This window comes from Larus michahellis, chromosome 1 (assembly GCF_964199755.1).
Source record: "Larus michahellis chromosome 1, bLarMic1.1, whole genome shotgun sequence".
Classification (NCBI taxonomy): Eukaryota; Metazoa; Chordata; class Aves; order Charadriiformes; family Laridae; genus Larus; species Larus michahellis.
This window is the reverse complement of record NC_133896.1, coordinates 147,369,783-147,387,752: the sequence shown is the minus strand read 5'-3', so window position 1 is coordinate 147,387,752 and position 17,970 is coordinate 147,369,783. Positions and strand designations below refer to the sequence as shown.

The following is a 17,970-nucleotide window of genomic DNA, read 5'->3' as shown; positions in this document are numbered from 1 at the left end:
TAGAGAAACACCACTCAGTGTAGACTTCATGTTATTTTACACCCTTTGAACTAGAGAAAACAACAAAAAAATGTTTGAGTGACTTTAGGATGCACTCTGGCCCTCTCATGTATCAGCATAGATGTGGCCAAAGAGACCGTGAACCCCAAATGGAGCATAGACAGTCTAGGGAACGTTTATCAAGGCACCAGCAGCCCTGACTGTATCTGCCCAACCCCCTGGGACTCCCCCACCCTGCCCAGGGCCCAGGACCCCATGTCAGCCCCCCAGGGCCGTCAGCCCTTGCTCCAGCAATGCCCCAGCAGGGCTGGTCTCCAGCTCCCCACAGCCCTCCCCTGCCAAGCCATGGGCCTCCTGAGCTGGGCCCACCCATGGGCCCATGTCCCAGCCTCAACCTGTCCCCATCCCCAGGGAGGTGCCCGATGCCCGGGGCTGGGGCTGCCCCGGTTCCTCTGGCTGTCCTGTGCCTGGATGGGGGTGGGATGAGCCCTGGTTGCCAGCCCCCTTCAGAAATGCATTGAAATTTAAAAATATATGTATTTGGTACACTTGTTGGGCAAGAAGAAGGATTCCAAATTAGCCAACATCTCATTCAAGTATTGCTGCTTTTAAAATTTGTGTGAAGGGTGGATGCCAGTGCCAGCTTCTAAGACATCCATAAAAAAAGAAAAAACTGAACAGGCATGCAAAGAAAAAAAAATCAGTCTTCAAAATGGTTGGAAAATATAAGAGACTTAAAATGATACAGAAATCTAAAAAAGGCTCAATAGCAATGGGAACCGGATTAATTTTATTTCATAACTTGGTTTCCCTGCCCTCTTCTAAGCTTGGAAGTTTCTCACGCATGGCAGGTGCAAACAAAGGATGTCTTTTTTTATGGTGGGTTTTTTATTATTATATATACAGAAAAATCCAAATACATTAATGGATTAAATTGCCAAACAATAATTAAAACAAAAAACACAAAAAAGTAAATCCCAGAATGAAACATATTTACGTCTTCTATATACATTCATGTCTTGCAGTAAAATCACATTAACGACAGAGGCAATCAAGTAAGCATGTTGCCCAGGACCCGTATTCCCCAAACCAAAGGCAATATAGACATGAACTTCTTGATAACATCTCAAATGGCAATGTATATTTATGTGTATATTTTATATATATATATATATATACACATGTATGTCAATTCATACCCACCGACCAAGGAGGGTAGAAGTCTTGCTACCTTGTGGTTCCCCAGAAGGACATTTCCAGTATTAAAAAACAGTATGTTGGGTCACTTTAATGATTTCTCCTCCTCCTCTCTAAAAAAACGCCTTGAAAACTTCACAGTATACACCGTTGGACTCAAAAGGCTTCAGTCGTTGGGTTCATTTCTGTATTCTTTTCTCAAGGAACAATCCTGCTGGGATTCCCAAATAGGAATTTTGCCTAATCTGAGCTAACTAGAGATTATTTAATAAAATGGCATGAAGAGGCACCTGAAGGACGCATCCTTCCTATTCCTTTTCAGACAATGATGTCAGAAGAGGAATGAAGGGCTATGAAGAGCTGCATGAGGCTGGAGAGAAGAAAATTTTCAGTCAGTTGTGATCATCGTTTCCCTCTTGCAAAAAGAGCAATTCAGTATTTTTCAAAATATAGCAGTTGGTGTCCAAAGTGCAAAGTTTCTGCCCTTTGGGCTCTGTTTGGTGTCAGTTACAGTTCAGGCACATTGCAGTGCTTGAGGATCAAGTTCAACATAAAACAGAGTGAAAATCTGCATTAGAGCTAAGAGAAGTAATGATTTTTATTGTAAAAATATTTGCAAGTTAAAAAAAAAAGAAAAAAGGAGATTTCAGTATAACCTCCAAAAAAAGTTTCTGCCACAGCAAAATGCCGAAAACAGTTTTGGTGGTGAGAAAAGTGGAATTCTGTGGAAGTGGATGGTGAAGGGACTTGAACAGCAAGGTGAAGCCACACACTGCCTTTTGCAGTGCAGGTTTGCAAAACATAAGTAAACTAACTGAATTTCTCCCTGACAGCTGTGGGACAGCTTAGGAAGAGCCACCGTTCTTTCTTTGGAGGTCCTGGCGCAAGCAGGCACTTTGGAGCATGAGCGAGAACTGACACAGGAGCTCAGAGCCCCGGGCTCACACAGGGACGTGTTCAGTGGGCTCCTCTCTTTCAGCACATACAAGGTGACCCAAAGTAGCAAGCCCACCTCACCGCACACAGGCTGGTAGTGCAGGATAGCTTCCAGGCAAGTTGACGAGAAGGTTTGGACGCGTTGGCCTTGTGGGCAGAAAATGTGCAGATCAATTAAAACTACCACTGTGAAACGCCACAAAACACTTCAGATGGCTTTTGAAAGGTTTTACGAGGTTCACTCACATTTATCCTGCTCCAATTGAATATAAATTGAATATAAATACAATAAAAGACAACACTTCAGCAGAAGATAGGACGTGCAAACATGTCACAGCTGATTTTGTGTTATCCAGCCTCTATCGTGAAGAAATTTGTGGTGATTAGTGGTAGAAAACTGTGTTTTAATCATCTCATATATAAAGGAAAAAGGCAGATTTTAAGGGCCTTGGGTGTTGTCTTTTACTTAAGCACAGGAGCTCAGAAATCAGGATAGCATGTGATGTCTGAACCAACTTTCCACAATGTCAAAGACAACCTCCTACTCAGCGTTGGATGGAGTCACAGCACAGCAAAAGGTCACCATATAGCTTTGTCTCGCTTGCGAGGGGAAACTTGTTTGGCTCTGTCGGGTGTTTTTTGGCTTTTCACTGTCAATGAGGGCCAAAGGTAGGTAAAAAGTTGTAAATACTACAGGAAGAACTTTTCCTTTGTCTGTTCCCACTACAGATTCTGTAGCAGTCATCTTTCCAAGCACACAGGCAGTTGTTGTGATGTGAGAAGAATTAAAACATGACCCATGATATGCAAACAAGCTGGAGGGGGATATTTCAGAGAGGAGTCCCAAACACAGGACTGCACAATCAACCTGCCACAACCTATTTCCAGGGCATTTGGTACATTTTTCTTCTTCGTTCTGTTTGCCTGCTTGAAAGAAATATGTTTCTGACATCTGGCCATAGGGACAGGTTTTCATCTGGTTTCTGCTGGCATACAATTACTCCAGTCTGTGGTTGAATTCTCATATACCCGGCTGAAAATCTGGTTAATAATCCACACCATTGCCATAAGGAAGATAAACTCACTGCCCGTGCGTTATATAAGCTAAATTCTCTGCTGAGGTGGATGGTGCTTCTGCGTATAGCCTATAGTGAATTGGTGAAAACGGCTTGTTGATACCAATCACATACGAGCAGCAGCGTTATTACTGTAGTAGGTTGATAGGAGAAAATCTGTCTTCCTAAATGAACCGCACCCCACTGTCCTGAGTAATTAATAACTTCAAGAAATGAAAATATAATCCGCTCAGCAGCTGAAGTAGTCTCAAACATCGTAAGTGCTAGCGTCCCTTTCATTGTATGAGATATTTTCCTATATAAAATTGAAATAAATAATATGAGTCAACCTAACCTTTTCAAAGGTTAGTGTGGTTTGGTTCTGATAAACAGTAGGGTGAGTGTTGTGGTGAATTCACAGTGGCTGTGCATTATGCATTAATGGTAAAATGACAAGCTATTTTTACTCATTCTTTTATAGAGATACAACAGGAGAGAAAGAAATGTATTTAAAAAAACCCAAAAAACAACAAAAAAAATATGCAGCACATTGCTTAGAAAAATAACTACCTCAAATCCAACTTCAGTGTATGCTCTAATTCATATACAGTTTCACATTCAGTGAGAATCACAAACTTTTGGTTAAACACTGAGATAATACAAACTGAAAGTAATTTTCCTTCTAAACTTATCCCTTGGTTTCATATAGTAGGACTAATTCCAGGCCAACCCCTAATTATCAATGTTGGGTTTGCTTCAGTGCCTTCTTGAATAAAATCAGTTCCTATAACACTTCCATTTCTTACCGGAAAATACTGAAGTAGGATGCGCAATGTAAGTATGGCTTGAGTTCTCTCACTGGAGCAAGGTATTTTGAGGGTAGCCATTCAAAAAGAAATGTTTTCTGTGTCTACCCATGGATCTCAAACGTGCCTTTCTTCTGGGGATGTCTAAGGCTAAAAAACGCTTTCCTGCCTTTGCAAATAGACCTTCACTCCCTCTAACCCATCCATAGGTCCACTTGACATCGACCTGGCTGACATGGTCCTGCCAGAGAATAAGCTTTCCCTTCTGGTTTCCAAACTGTCGCTGACCAGTACCTTAGGGCGAAACACTTGCATGAATTTCTGGTAAAATTCTTTGGATGCAAAATAATAAATGAAGGGATCTATGCAGTTGTTGAGGCAACTGAGGCACAAGGTGAGCTTGTAGGCAGGGTACAAACTCCTGCCATAAAATAGGCGGATGATCATATGCACGAGTAGGATAAAGTTATTTGGGGCGAAGCAAGTGATGAATACCAGAAGGACTATCATCGCCAGGTATATGGATCTTGTCTTCTGCCTGTTACCATATCTGTTCGATGTCTGAATAAGCTTCCGAATGATGCCAATATAGCATACAACCGTTACAACAAAAGGGATCAGGAAGAGCACAACAAACAGCGTGAGGAGAAACGCTACCCAGGCTGCAAAGTTGGGCAGCATATCCCATTTGAGGACGTCAAAACAGGTTATAATCCCCAGTTCTTTCACTTCATAGGTCAGATCTGTGCTTTCTAGTGGGTAGAAGGCCAGTAGCAAGAAAATCCACATACCTAGGCAGGCAGCCAGGGCATATCTTTTCCTTCTCCACTTGATCAACTTCATGGGATATACCACACCCATGTACCGCTCGATGCTGATACAAGTCATGGTCAGTATGGAAGAATACATGTTGGAGTAGAACATCACGGTCACAAGGCTGCAAAGAGTCTTGCCAAAGGTCCAGTGATTGCTTTGGATGTGATAAGAAATTTGGAAGGGAAAGCAGCAGGCCAGCATGAGATCTGTGATGCTCAGGTTGATCATGAAGATAACAGAAGGTGTTTTGGGTTTGATGTGCCAGCAGAGCACCCAAAGTGAGAACAAGTTGCCAGGGATACTGATCATTGCCACCAGTGAATACACAACTGGGAGGGTGATGGAGATAGCTTTATTCTGCAGCATTGTCAGGGTTTCAGCATCCAGGTGGGATACGTTTTTAACCATTATTCACAAGGGGGTTGTTGATCCCTCTGAGCCAGCTGGATCATGAACACTTGGCTTAAAAACCTAGAGGACAAAGTCAAGAGAGCAACACACTATGTCAAAACAGAAATTAAGAACACACTTCTTCTATTAATCAAACTAAGAAAAAGCCCTACGTAGTTTGACAGATTATCTCAGAATGAACAGGATCCATTAAAATCATCTCCTCAAAACTCTCTCCTTCTTCCGAATGATGGTAATGTTTTACCAGTCTCACTCCTTCCTAGCTTTGCTTTTTCCTTGCTGACTGGTTTTCTGATACTTTTTGCAGTCTACATGCTGTCACACCACTTATGTTTTTGTAACATAAAGAAAACCACATATCACAAATAGAAATTAAATTGATGTCTGCATGAGAACACTATGCCATAGGATCTCTGTAAGCTAAAGCCATCCTATCTGTTCTAGATGGCATGACCTTGCTTCTTGTAATGCACAATTCCTCTTTTTTCCTCTCAACTAAATGGTGATCCATTCCAAGTAAGTGCTGGGTAATTATTTATTTATTTATTCGTTCATTCATTCATTCAACAGGGTAAAGGAGAACATGCAATCAATTGTTCTTGGTGTACTCATGATGTAAAAAGAATGTAAGGAAAACACCATGTATAATCGAGAACCAGGGACAGATTGCAGTTGCTTGGACTGGTTTACAGGCTGAAGAGACCAGGGTAAAGAAGTAACAAGCCCCCTTCTAACAAAAAGAAAAGCTATTGAGTTTCAATTTCTGCAAGATGTATGTTATTAAAAAACGTTCTGTTTGCAGCTGTCTTACTGGCATCACCTGTAATTCTGCAAAATTAGTTTCAGTTTTGCAGTCTGCAAAGCAAAACTATGCTTTCACTGTCTGGCCTATATAGATCTTTCTTGGCAGACACAATAGCTCATGGTTTAGCTTATTTATTTTATACAGCGTAGCAGCATTTAGCAGTTGCAAGCAAGAACTCATTCCTCAATGTGCTACAGGCATGCGTGTTTGCTTTCATTAAGCTGCAAGTACAAGGATTCGGTGTCATAAAAGAATAGGGTCGAAAAAGCAAAGAAATGGCCATGAATGACCAGAAAGACAGAGGATAAAGCAACAGTAAGTTCTGTGAAGAATGGCAATGGGGGCCTGAAAAGGCTGCCAGGCCAAGCCAGCCTGTAACTCTGGGCACATCTGTGCTGTTTAATAAAAAAGGGACAGAGAGTGGGTTCAGGCACACGCTCCTACTTGTGGACTCTGGTCACATACACTGTTTAATCCAAGCATCTCTTTGCAAGACACACGTCCTGTAAGTGGTTAGATTAAAAAAACGTATGTGCCAGTCAGTTGGTGTCACTTAACCTCAGATCTAGTTAAATAAGACTTTTAATTTAGTTGCGTGGCTGTACCCATGAGCAGTGTAACGGGTCAGTCCATCAGACACGTCAGCCCTCAGTGCTAACTAGCTGGAAGCAGCCATTCTGATAACAACTGTGATTTCTGACAGAGGCTCTTACAGGATAACTTGCTACACCTTTCACAAAATAACTGTTGATGGTTCCCGAGACCTGGCAAAGGTGAAGTCTCTGCTGAAGGCTGTAGTGTAGTAGAGAGATACTCACAAAATAAACTGAGTGCAGGTCCAGAAAAAACACAACTACAGCAGCAAGAAGCTCAGTCGGGGCTTATTTCTGTTGTTTCTTGATCTGATCAATTTGACATAGTGTTTCGAATGTCAGCTAAAAATATTCAGAAGTAGTGAGAGGCAGAATCAAACACGTGACATTAACTAACGTTGCCAGTCTTTCAGGAGCTTCTAGCTGAGCTGTTGGAAGCCCAGAAAAAGGTACAAGAAAACAGGAGTTGCAAATAAGTCAGACATGTTCCTAATATATCAGGCACGTGACACACAGCAAACATGTTCCACGTAATGAGCACATCACATGATCACAACTGCAAAAATACCATTAAGCCAAATCCATTGCAGATGAAATTCTGCTCTTGCCAGTGGAGCTATATCAGGAATGAAACTAACTCTTCAGTTTTCAGAAGAACTTGAAAAAGCACTCACTGACACAAAGCTCTTGGAAAAAAATAATAGAATCATAGAACTGCCTAGGTTGGAAGGGACCTTTCAGATCACCTAGTCCAACCGTCAACCTAACACTGACAAAAACCATCACTAAACCATGTCCCTAAATGCTATTTCAACTCTTCTATCTATGACTTGCATAATAAATACCTATTCATGAACTCCATTGCCTCAAAAATCCTTCCCAAATAGCACCCCTTTATGCCTAGTAACCCTAAACTTCCCAAAACAAATAGAAAATTTCTATCTATGTCAAAGTATCTAGAGACCTCTAATAAGAAGCCTTTGCAAGTGAAAGATATTTGCTCTCACACGCCAAGGAATCTCACCCCTAGATACTGTTCCTATAGAAATTGCATGTACTTGGGAGGTAAGAATATAGGTGAAAATTTCAGTTAAATGTGTCACATTGGTCATAAAGCTATTGAATACCTCTTACATTTGGTTTGTTGTTAGGGCTAACCACAAACATATTTCTTCTAAACTTGCTTTTTCTGAGAGCACATCCTGATAAGGAGGAGATTAAAAAAAAATGCACACATAGATGCTGCAGTACACAAAACAGTGTCAGGATTCATGGCCTGGCTACTGGCAAATCTTATGCACTTGTGGAACACTACCTTCAGAAAAAGATAAGCGCCTCCTAAATTTAGGCACCTCTTGAATAGGGGCTGAAAGGCACCAGACTTTGTGGTTAAGTGCCTACAAGAGCTCTCCAAAAAAGGGTAGGTCCCCTTGGAACGGTTTTCAAATAAGAAGATGTCCATCGCAAGGAGCAAAAGAAGAATTGATGCAGTGGCTCCCTAGTGTCTTCTGCGGGGGGGGGCGGGGGGGCATGCAAAGGACACAAGACTGTTGTTGCAAGTCATTCAGTCATTCTCAAGGGCAAATATCCTCTTGGGGAAATGTAGAGTACAGAAAATCCTCCTTCCAGTTTTGCCTTTTGTTTTGACAAATCCTTCTGGGGCTCTAATCCTGAATTCCTGGTTCAGGAAAGCCTGGGCCAGCAGAAATTCCTGTTCTGAGTCACCCTTACTTGCGATGCTTTGCTTTTTAGATGCCCAAGTTAAGCTGCTGGACCCACAATATAGAATTACAACGTACTTTACCTCTCCCATTATTGCACCTACTTGGGTTTAGTTAATACTGTATTTATATTTTCATCTTGTTCAGGTTAACTTTACGTCCTTCCCCCACTGCAACCACAGTCCCTGTCTCTTGTGGTTTAACTTGAAAATGTCATAAACCAAACGAGAAAGTAATCTTTATGAGGATTAGAATTAGATTCCCCTTAGATTTTATGAGTTACTTCCTTTCAATTTCAGGTTTCCAACGCAATTCAAATCAGTGGAGCTTGCATGCATTCTCTGCATGAGAAACTTTACTGCAGGATAATTTAAAAATATCAACCCTCAGCTAAGGTTTCATATGCATAATCTGTAAAAATATAGTTCTGTTACATAAATATCCCTGTTAGAAAGACATGATTTTGCTTTTATTTTGGGGAGAGCTATATTTAATCTACAACAGACAGATGGACATACTGGTAGACAGAAACAAAAACTCAGTAAGGATTCTTCAAGTGAGAAGATCCGGTCTTATTGTCATTTACGTCAGTCCTCAAGAATCTGACGCAGAAAGAGAAAAGTTAAGCTTTTCTGCTTGCCTCATTTCTGAAATATTTAGTGGATAGATGTATTTTAGTTTTATATTTGGTACTAAGAGCACCTACAGCCATGAAGTAACCCTCGCTAAATCCAGGCAGGGTTTTTTTGCTTCTCTTTGTACTCACTGGCTCATGGCACTCTGCACAGAAAGCTCATTTGGAAATTCAGTAACGCCAGGTTTTCATCCGAGCTGTAACCATAAGCAAAGGTGACATCTGCTTAGTGCCTTTTTGGCAGGAATGGCGATTCCTTTCCTTTCAATTGGCAAAAGATGACAAATAAAACATTAAAGGGTATACTGAAAGTCAAATGGTAAAAAAATCAGAAGAGGATTGTGTTATTTCTTGGCCGTGGAAGAGTAACAATAGAGATGTGTCTACTTTCTTTTTAGGGGACTACTAAATAAAACTGATGTGTTTCCTGACTTACATCTATTCTCTTCCTGTTGTCAGTGTCAAGTGCACCTGTCAAGTGCACAGGCAAGAAGCCTGTGAGCCAAATGAAAACCAGAACTACCATTTCATAAAAAGTTTTGTGATTTGTTTTGTGATTTGAGGTGGAAAAATAAATCTCAAAACATATCATGCAGCAGAAAGCCTTCCAAAACCTATTCTGGTTCGTAATTTTTGGTTCATTACCTGTCAAAGCACTATTGTGTAAAATAAAAATGTCTTATTTCATAAATTCTTTGATGTTGTTACACTTTTGGAAAGACACCCTTCCAGCTGAAGAAGGTAGGATGGCATATTTCAGATTACAGGAAAACCAACCTGAAATGCAATTTCAACTCAATTGCAAACTGATTCAGAATGAAGCAAAATGAAAGCACAGATTTTATTGTAAGCGCTTAGAGAAGTCATATTCACAGTTTTTAATCAACATAAATGTGGCTGAAGGATGTATTTTTTTTCTCAAAAAAATGCATTTTTTGAAATTTTTTTTTTTACTCGCTCAATTTAATACTGTTACAAAGCAGTAACAAGAGCTAAAGGGTTAGGATAGTTTATATTTACCTAAATGTAGCTAAAATTGCTGAAAACTTAAGGATCCTCAGTGTGCAGTGTTCCTGCTGGGGATTCAACCCCTCCTGGAGTGTCTGAATTGCTAGTGAGATGAAAGAATGTTAGACAAGCACAGAAAACAGACATTTAATTTCGATGTAGACTGAGTATGAGGCGAAGGAGGAGCCAGGAAGGCAAGGAGCCAGCAGCCAGTCATCTTCAGTTGTGGGAAAAGTGACAAACACGTTGATATTTAGATAGAGTAGGGGGTTTTATCAGAGGAACAAGAAGAAAAAGTGCCCTTTTGTAGCATGTCTCAGTTATTGTTTGTAAAGCATCGTTGATACAATTCAGAGAAACACTTCTGCAAATGTTCAGGTTCACCAAACTGAGGAATGTAAATGAGTGCATCTCTGACTGCGTGTTCCTTAAACTGATCACAGGCTTTACCGAAAGAGGCTGCAGTTTTTGTCTGGATGATTCTTTCTCACCCTTGCAATAAACTTTCATGCAAATTTTAGCTTGTAAGGTTACATGTCTACATCTCTAAAAGCCAAGGGTTTGGTTCACTCAGTCAAGATGTGAACTTAAGTCTTCTAAGAAACTTCTTTGTATTGGGCCTTCCCTGTTCTTTTTGCTGATTTCTTTTTTTTTTGGTATCTGTTGTTTTGTTCTGAGTATTGCTACTGCAAAGATCAGAAACTGTTGCTGAGCCCGTAGTTATGTTATCACAAAGGCACGATTTCACACTAGGCTTTAGGTTATCTTCTTTTACGAATAAACACATTTGGGAAATGAGACTTCTCTGTGCACTTGCGTGTACAAGTATTTCTGAGCAAACAAAACAACTCTGAAAATATCTAACTAGCTGCCATATTCCTGACCTCCTATGTCATTAAGCTTTAGAAAAATAAAACTGTTCTTTATTTCTTATTTTTCACCAAAGATTATTCAACTCAAGGACATAAGAAAACCATATGCAGGCCTTCACTGCAAAAGATGGTGTAGATTTTACAATGAAAGGGTTATATTATAATCACTGTGTTAATCAAAAACTCTTGCGGAGACAAACTTCAGTCTTTATCTCAGTACACCTAGTCAAAGTAAACCCTATAGTGGTTATAGCTTTGACCTCAAAGAGTTAGGGCAAGGTAAACGAAGAGTGTCTTCTCTCCACAAGGATTTCACATGGAAAGGTAAAAAACCTCTCTATTTTTTCAGTAAGAAAATGTAGAAGCATTACCAGCTGTAGTGTCACAGGGGTACGTGTCTGTTGAGCTTGTTTGCTATATCAGTCTAGAAGAAAGCAGCTTTATTCAAAAGTGAATAAAAATAATCCTATCATTTCTGCCTGTTAGAGAGTGTTTCCCTTCTCCAGCCTGAGAGAGTGCAATTGGGAGTTTCCCAGATTCAACCAAAGAAGTCTTTCTAAGTGTGAAATCTAAATATACAGGTGAGAGACAAGGAAACATCAAAAGGAAATACTGTACCAATTCTTCAGAACTAGCTAAGTAGTAAAATTAACTGTACATAGCTACCTTTGCATTTCCTGTGTCTGTCCTGGACTATGCAGTTTTGCTTATAGTTGAATTTTCGTTCACTTGAACCTTCATCTTTGCTAACCATAAATTAGCAAAGTCAGGATTCTGTCCTGGTGTTAGCAACGTTCATCCTAATTTAGATAAGGTTTGCATAAACACAGCCACTATCATCTGTGTCAATAACCCCATTCAGACTGAAACTAGTCAATGTGGTCTTTAAAAAGTTCATTTCTGCAGTAGTCAGGTTTATGGAAATAGTAAGGCTGTGGGCCAGTATTGACAAAAACCTCTCTGCGTCTGAACTGTGATTCTATGACTTTACGTGCTAGTTAGACTACAAAATGAAGCAGTTTGCACTTTTCTTTATTGGTGAGCAAGATACTCAGCTTTTAAGAATTCTGTGAGCAAAACCTTAGGTCAATTGAAACCCAACTTGTGTAACTCCACTGATCGATTTTCTAGGCAGGTTGAAATTTCAGTCAGAGTCAGCATCCTCAACTGGGTTTAAAGAGGTTCCAGTTTATGGGCTAATAGCTAGACTATTATATATGTATGTTGGTCTTTCCTACATAGGCAGACTTTATTTTTTTCCAAGTCTGATATTTTAAAAAGGATTAGCAAAGCTAGGGCAACCCCTTTTAAGAATTCAAAATAACAGCCCAGGAATTCATTCTATAGGGCTTACACTCTTCTGCGGTCGCTGCCCATGTGTGTGCTCTTATTTCCCAACAGCACAAGGTAACTTGCCTCTCGGTGAAATAATGCTGTCTTGCACGTATCATGGAGGAAGAGCATGTGTGCAAGCCGTTACTGAAATATTGCTGATGCCTGGCGGGGAACCTTGAACTCATTAGACCACAGTTTTTTGTCAGGTGGTGCGTGGCCATGGACAACCAGCTTGCAAAGCTCCTTTTAACCATTCTGGCAGACATACTGGGTAGTGTGGAGTTCCCCTGTGCCAGAGGGCCCTCCTGCAGGTAGCTTGCCCTTGAGTTATGGAAAGATGGTGAAGATTTGTGGTTTTGTAGAACTTTGACCACAGAAAGTGCCCGATCGAGTATAAATTTAAATAACACATGAGTTGATTTCCTTTATAACTTTAAATCTTTCAAATATTATCTATGTTCAGGATTGACAGACAATGAGTTCCGATCTGCAATTATTTCCTCCTACAAGTAATTGCCTCACATAGCTGTTGTGAAAGTCAGAGGAAAAAGCGTAGTCGATCATTTCCCTTCTGACCTAAAATGCCAGGAAAAGAAGTAACAGTTTGTTGGCACAAGGTGTTTGTGGTGAACAATATGGCAGATCCCCAACAGGGAATCCCTCAATCTTCAGAAAACTTGATGATATTATATTGAATCTGCATGGTCTGATTGGAATTTTTGAGCAAACATATACATATATTCTATTTGAAATCTGTACTTTTGATCTTATCATCTCTCTTTTCTGTGAAACTCTTTCTGAATGTTTCCTCTCCTGTTCAGTCCACAAAGGAATTGAGGTAGAACTGTGTGCATGTTTTTTAAAGATTATCTTTAGAGATTAAAAAAGAAAAAAAGGCAAAAAAGCTCACACATTGCTTTTTATTGCACTTGCACTAAGGATTTGACAGTCTGTAGCTGTTGATTGATTTAACATGGAGTCCATAAACAGGACAGCCAACCAAGATTTGCGGGTGTAGCTGAAAGGATAATTTGACATGGCATTTGGGAAATGTTTTGTGCAAAGAATGTAGGGTAATTCTAACCTAATTCATGTAACGTACTGAGGCCAGAAACTGGAAACAGTATTGTTAGGAGTGAATCAAAGAACTTGGCTGTGCATGTAGGCCGTCTTCAGAAAGGCCTTCTTCCACTACTTCCACTAGCTGGTCTCAGAATCTACAAAACCTCTTACTACCTCCTAGATAAATAGCTATGTCCCCAGAAAGCCCATGCTGGATCCATAACAACTGGTGACTTTTAAATACAGGCTGAATTATTATTCCTCTTGTTAAGTAAGATCTATACGGATATGCAACTCTTTTTCCAGAGCAGTATCATGAAGTAGCAGGATTCACTGGTGCCTTTCTTGCCTGATCTTTGCTACAGCCGTGGATTTAGCATCCGTAGAAATCTAAGTGTCTGTTTTAGGGTGAGTCGGAAAGTGTGGATGCTGCTGACTGTACTGGGCAGATCTCCAGTGACTGCAACAGGCTCATATATAGTCATTTCCATTGTAAATGCAGGTGTTTGAAGCTGAATCCAGCCCATTCAGATCCTGGTTTCCTGGAGGCTTGTAATTGCCTGGGTTCTGCCAAAATCTGAACTAGTCCACTAAAACATAATTGTCCCCTTTCACGCTTGGGCCTCTCAGCTGCAACTTTAAAATGGCCAGGCCGGCTTCCATGTGAAAATGATTTGGCACAGAATAGGACCAAATGCATGATTTTACCTGTACCTGTCTTCCTCCACCTGTGTGTCAAAACCTACAGTCAGTTTTACATGATTGTAAAACTCTTTGTGTAGCAGAGGTGCCACAGCTTGGACTCAGAATAAAAAAATATTTTATCTTCTGTTGGTCCTGCTGCGGTACTTGCTGAGCATATCTAATTTAGCCTTTATTGACAGTCCACCTACAGGACTGACTGCTCTTCTGTCTCCCCAGATGCCTTCTGCAATGTACTGGTGGTGAACTCCTGGCAGACTGGGCCTTTTCCTGGCTTACACATCAGTTAGAAGCGATTCTCACATCAGCACTCGTGAAAACGGTCTTTGCTGAAAAACACATGAGACCAGGGGCTCTGTAGGAGCTAAATTGACACACACTTGGCAGCTTTCTTGTATATCCAATTCTCTGCTTCTGAAAGGGCAAGAAGAACTAGACATACAGAAAGAAGGAGCCTTGCTTCCTGTCAAACTGTGCCTCTTACTGGAAGGCTTTGATACAAAAAATGGGCTGCTGGAAGCACTGTTGCGTGTCTGGAATGGATATTGTGTCCACTCATCCCCCTGGACCCCCTGTCAACAAAATAGGCGGCCACATGTATTTCAGCAGAAGAGTGCCCAGGCTGACGAAGGGCCAGTAGGCAGCGATGTATGCAAACCAAGACAGTGGGAAACATGTCAGCTCTGTGGTTGTCTCCTCATTCCTGAGCACTTTGGACAATGCTTCCCAGCCTTGCCTGAAAGGAGGAGTGGTTGGGGCTCACCTCAGGTGATCTCCATGAGAGATCTTGCACTGTCACAACTCTTTCCTTTGCACAGTGTCTTTTACTGCTTATTGTCACAGCTCTGAGTGCGAACCTTGAATTGTATCTGTACTCCAGAGCTATATATCACTGCATTTTTTCCTGAGTGATGTTCTGTTGCCCGTGTATATGGTCTCAGAAGTGGTTGTTATTCTCTGCTAGAGAAAGTTTCTTCATTTTTTCAACATTGCCATCAGCAATCAATAGTATTCAAGCTACAATCATGGGGTACCCTGGCTGATTCTGCCTTTAATTGTAGTCATTTCATGACCAGGGCATGTTTCACTAGGACAGCAATGTATCGTCTGCATCTGTCTTGAGAGGAGCAACATGCAGTACCGCTACAGAGCTCAGATGGCATGACCAGGGTTCGTTTATTTTGGGACCGGTCCTGCAGGTCGGGTATTCAAGCAACTCCCAGTGAAGTCTGAGGCAGCTCTGTGTGCTGCGTGCACCTCAGAGCTCTTTGCTCGGTAGATAGAAGCCAGCTCACCCTGTCCGAGCTCATGCAAACTCATTCACATGCTGAAAGAACCGAAAGTTGGCTTCTCTGCAAAAGTTCAAAGCTTATGTTGAGCACTGATAATTGTAGCAGTGCTGCTCGTGGCCGGCACAGGGCACAGTATAAATTCACATGTGCCTGAACGATGCTGAACAGATGTACCCAAAGGCACAGTGCACAGGTAACAGAAACCTCAGAAAGAGCTAACTACAGGAGCAGATATACTGTATGACCTAGTTTTAAAAGCAGTGCTATACATGCACACAAAGGAAAAAGAAAGAGCCAACGTAATTATTATTTTTTCCCTGACTTAACACTTAAAACGTTTTTTCCTGACTTCTCTTCAACTTGGCAATTTGATACCAGTTAGAGTTATGACTGGTAACATATAAGAAGTGAAGATTACAAAATGGGAAAAAAAGAAAGAGATTTCTAACGAAAGCTTCATCTCGTTCAGTTTCTTTGTGACTACTTAAGCTATCACACTAATACAAAGAGATACAACAGGAATAGCACCCTGAAACCACATCTGCTATTGTTTCATTATTCTGAAAGTCCTCGAGTGCAGGTGACACTGTAGGCCAAAGTTCAGCTCTTCAGCTGAACCAAACTGCAAGTGCCTCGTATTCGGGCATAAATAAGACCAAAATTGGATTCTTTCCTTGTCTAACATACTCCTTCTGCATTGAGAAGTATGTAAGTGCCCTAATTATAGTCAAGATACATGCTGATATTTTATTATGTGAATGTTACCTATGAAATAATCACAGGCAGAAGTCAAACGTGTTCAGCAGCTGTTTTGGTGGAGGAACTAGTCTCCGCTCTTATCAACAGACAATACATTGCAACAGCTTGTTATTGGCTTTACTTGAGTTCCTCTTTATTGCTAGCAAAATGCCCTGAGATATCTGGATCATCACTGCTCTGCAAATCATTACTGAAGTCTTGACATCTTCAGAAAAAATAATGAAAGTGAAGATGCTGTGCTTTGAAGGGTGTAATTTGTTGACCTGTGCACTAAAAATTAGTGTCTTAACTATAATTTTTAAGACCTCGGCATTTAGCTCCAACTTAACAGAGCATTTGTAAAAGGTCTGTGTCTCACAGTGTCTTCTCTCATACTGCATCTGTGGTCTGCTATTTTTAAACGTATGGGCAAACAAACATTCTTGCAATGTATGTGAAGGTGTGAATCCATATCTTATCAGACAGTCTATGTATTTGATCTCACTCATACAGACAGAGGAGGCTGCTTACCGCTCTGGGATAGAGTTTTGCAAAACAGCTCCTGATTACCATGTAAGAAAGGGTATTCATTACTATACCATAGGACATATTATACCACAGCTGATATACTACTGCCTTATGCCCTGCTTTGTCTCTGCCGTGAGTTGTCTGCTTGCCCACGTGCTTAAGGTAAATAAACATAGCTGTGAAATTTTAAATGGTGACCACATGAAAGCGGCACAGGCCAGTCTGAGGCGAGAGCAGCCTTAGCGTGATTGTGATGCAGGCAGCCCTCACGGCAGGGTACACCGGCAAAGTAAAGGAGAGGTGGGAAGCCATCATGAGGACACATAAGCATTCTTATTTATCCAGCTTGTAAAACGAATATTGTGTATGAGATATTATTAGGATAATATACTAATATAATATAGTATATTAAATATTATATATTAAACATAATTTATGATGATATATGTATGCTATAAATATTTTTCACTGGTACCACAAACTGAAATACCTATAAAATCCATAACCAACATCCCAAGCACTAGAATTTCTCTCTTTTTCATCAGATGATGTTTTAGCCTGTGTTACTGATTCATCACATATATATGTGTCTGTGTAAATATATAGGCACCCAATACTATATATCTTATATTATATTGTAGGATCATATATAATAATATATGATATTATTTTCTTGTTTCATAGTATAGCTATGATTGATAACATTCTTCTGTTTTAAAACTTTTTTTCGTGACTACAAGGGAAATTTCAGCTATTTGGACATTAAGTGTTAGTAGGATAAACCTTTACGTGAGAGGAAAGCAATCCTACTGTAAAGGAGCTCCAAGTCCTAATGTAAAAAGTGCTCGGACAACATTTAAAGTTTCAGTTTCACTGGGTCCAAAACACTATAGAGCAAAATGTGGGCTCCAGAGCTCAGCCAGTCTTAAAGACAATTTCCTTGTAAGGTGACACCTAAAACTCAACCACCTGGAAAATTATACTAAGTCTGTGAAATGCAGTGACAAGGACAAATATACAAAACCGCATTAGTTTTTTAAAATTTGTTTAGCTTCACCCCCAGACTGGAGAACTTAGCACTTTTAATGTTCTCTCATAAAACAAATGCACAAATTTAAATGCAAGCTTTCGCTGACTCCAGACGTAGCTATATACATAAGGTCTGGTGTGACTCAGTCTTCAGTGAGGTGCCACACACTGTGACAGCTAATTAATTGCCCTTAATTAATCATCTCCTGGCCGTGAATCAAACTATTGAGGTTTAGTTGAGGTCTAGCTGAGGCTGGGATCTAACCTCAAGCGAAATATATGGCTTTGTCAGAACACAAAGTGGGGCCCTGGGTGGCATGAGCTCTCAAAATGAGTCTACAGGACAGAGAGGAACTTGACTGTGGTACAAATTCAGGTGTGGGAAAAGCAAACACAATATTCTTACCCTCTGGCACTTGAAAATGACAAA

At 40.5% G+C, this 17,970-nt stretch overlaps 1 protein-coding gene across 2 annotated transcripts in view; it reads right to left on the bottom strand.

Moving 5' to 3' along the window:
- Window positions 1-245: 245 nt before the first annotated feature.
- The window catches only part of P2RY8 (P2Y receptor family member 8), a 36,937-nt gene continuing 19,212 nt past the window's right edge, over window positions 246-17,970 (bottom strand). For both annotated transcript variants that reach the window (XM_074607533.1, XM_074607522.1), the window contains exon 3: window positions 246-5,281. In XM_074607533.1, coding sequence (XP_074463634.1) covers window positions 4,145-5,218 — 1,074 coding nt within the window. In that variant the 5' untranslated portion in view covers window positions 5,219-5,281 and the 3' untranslated portion in view covers window positions 246-4,144. The remainder of the gene's footprint in view (window positions 5,282-17,970) is intronic.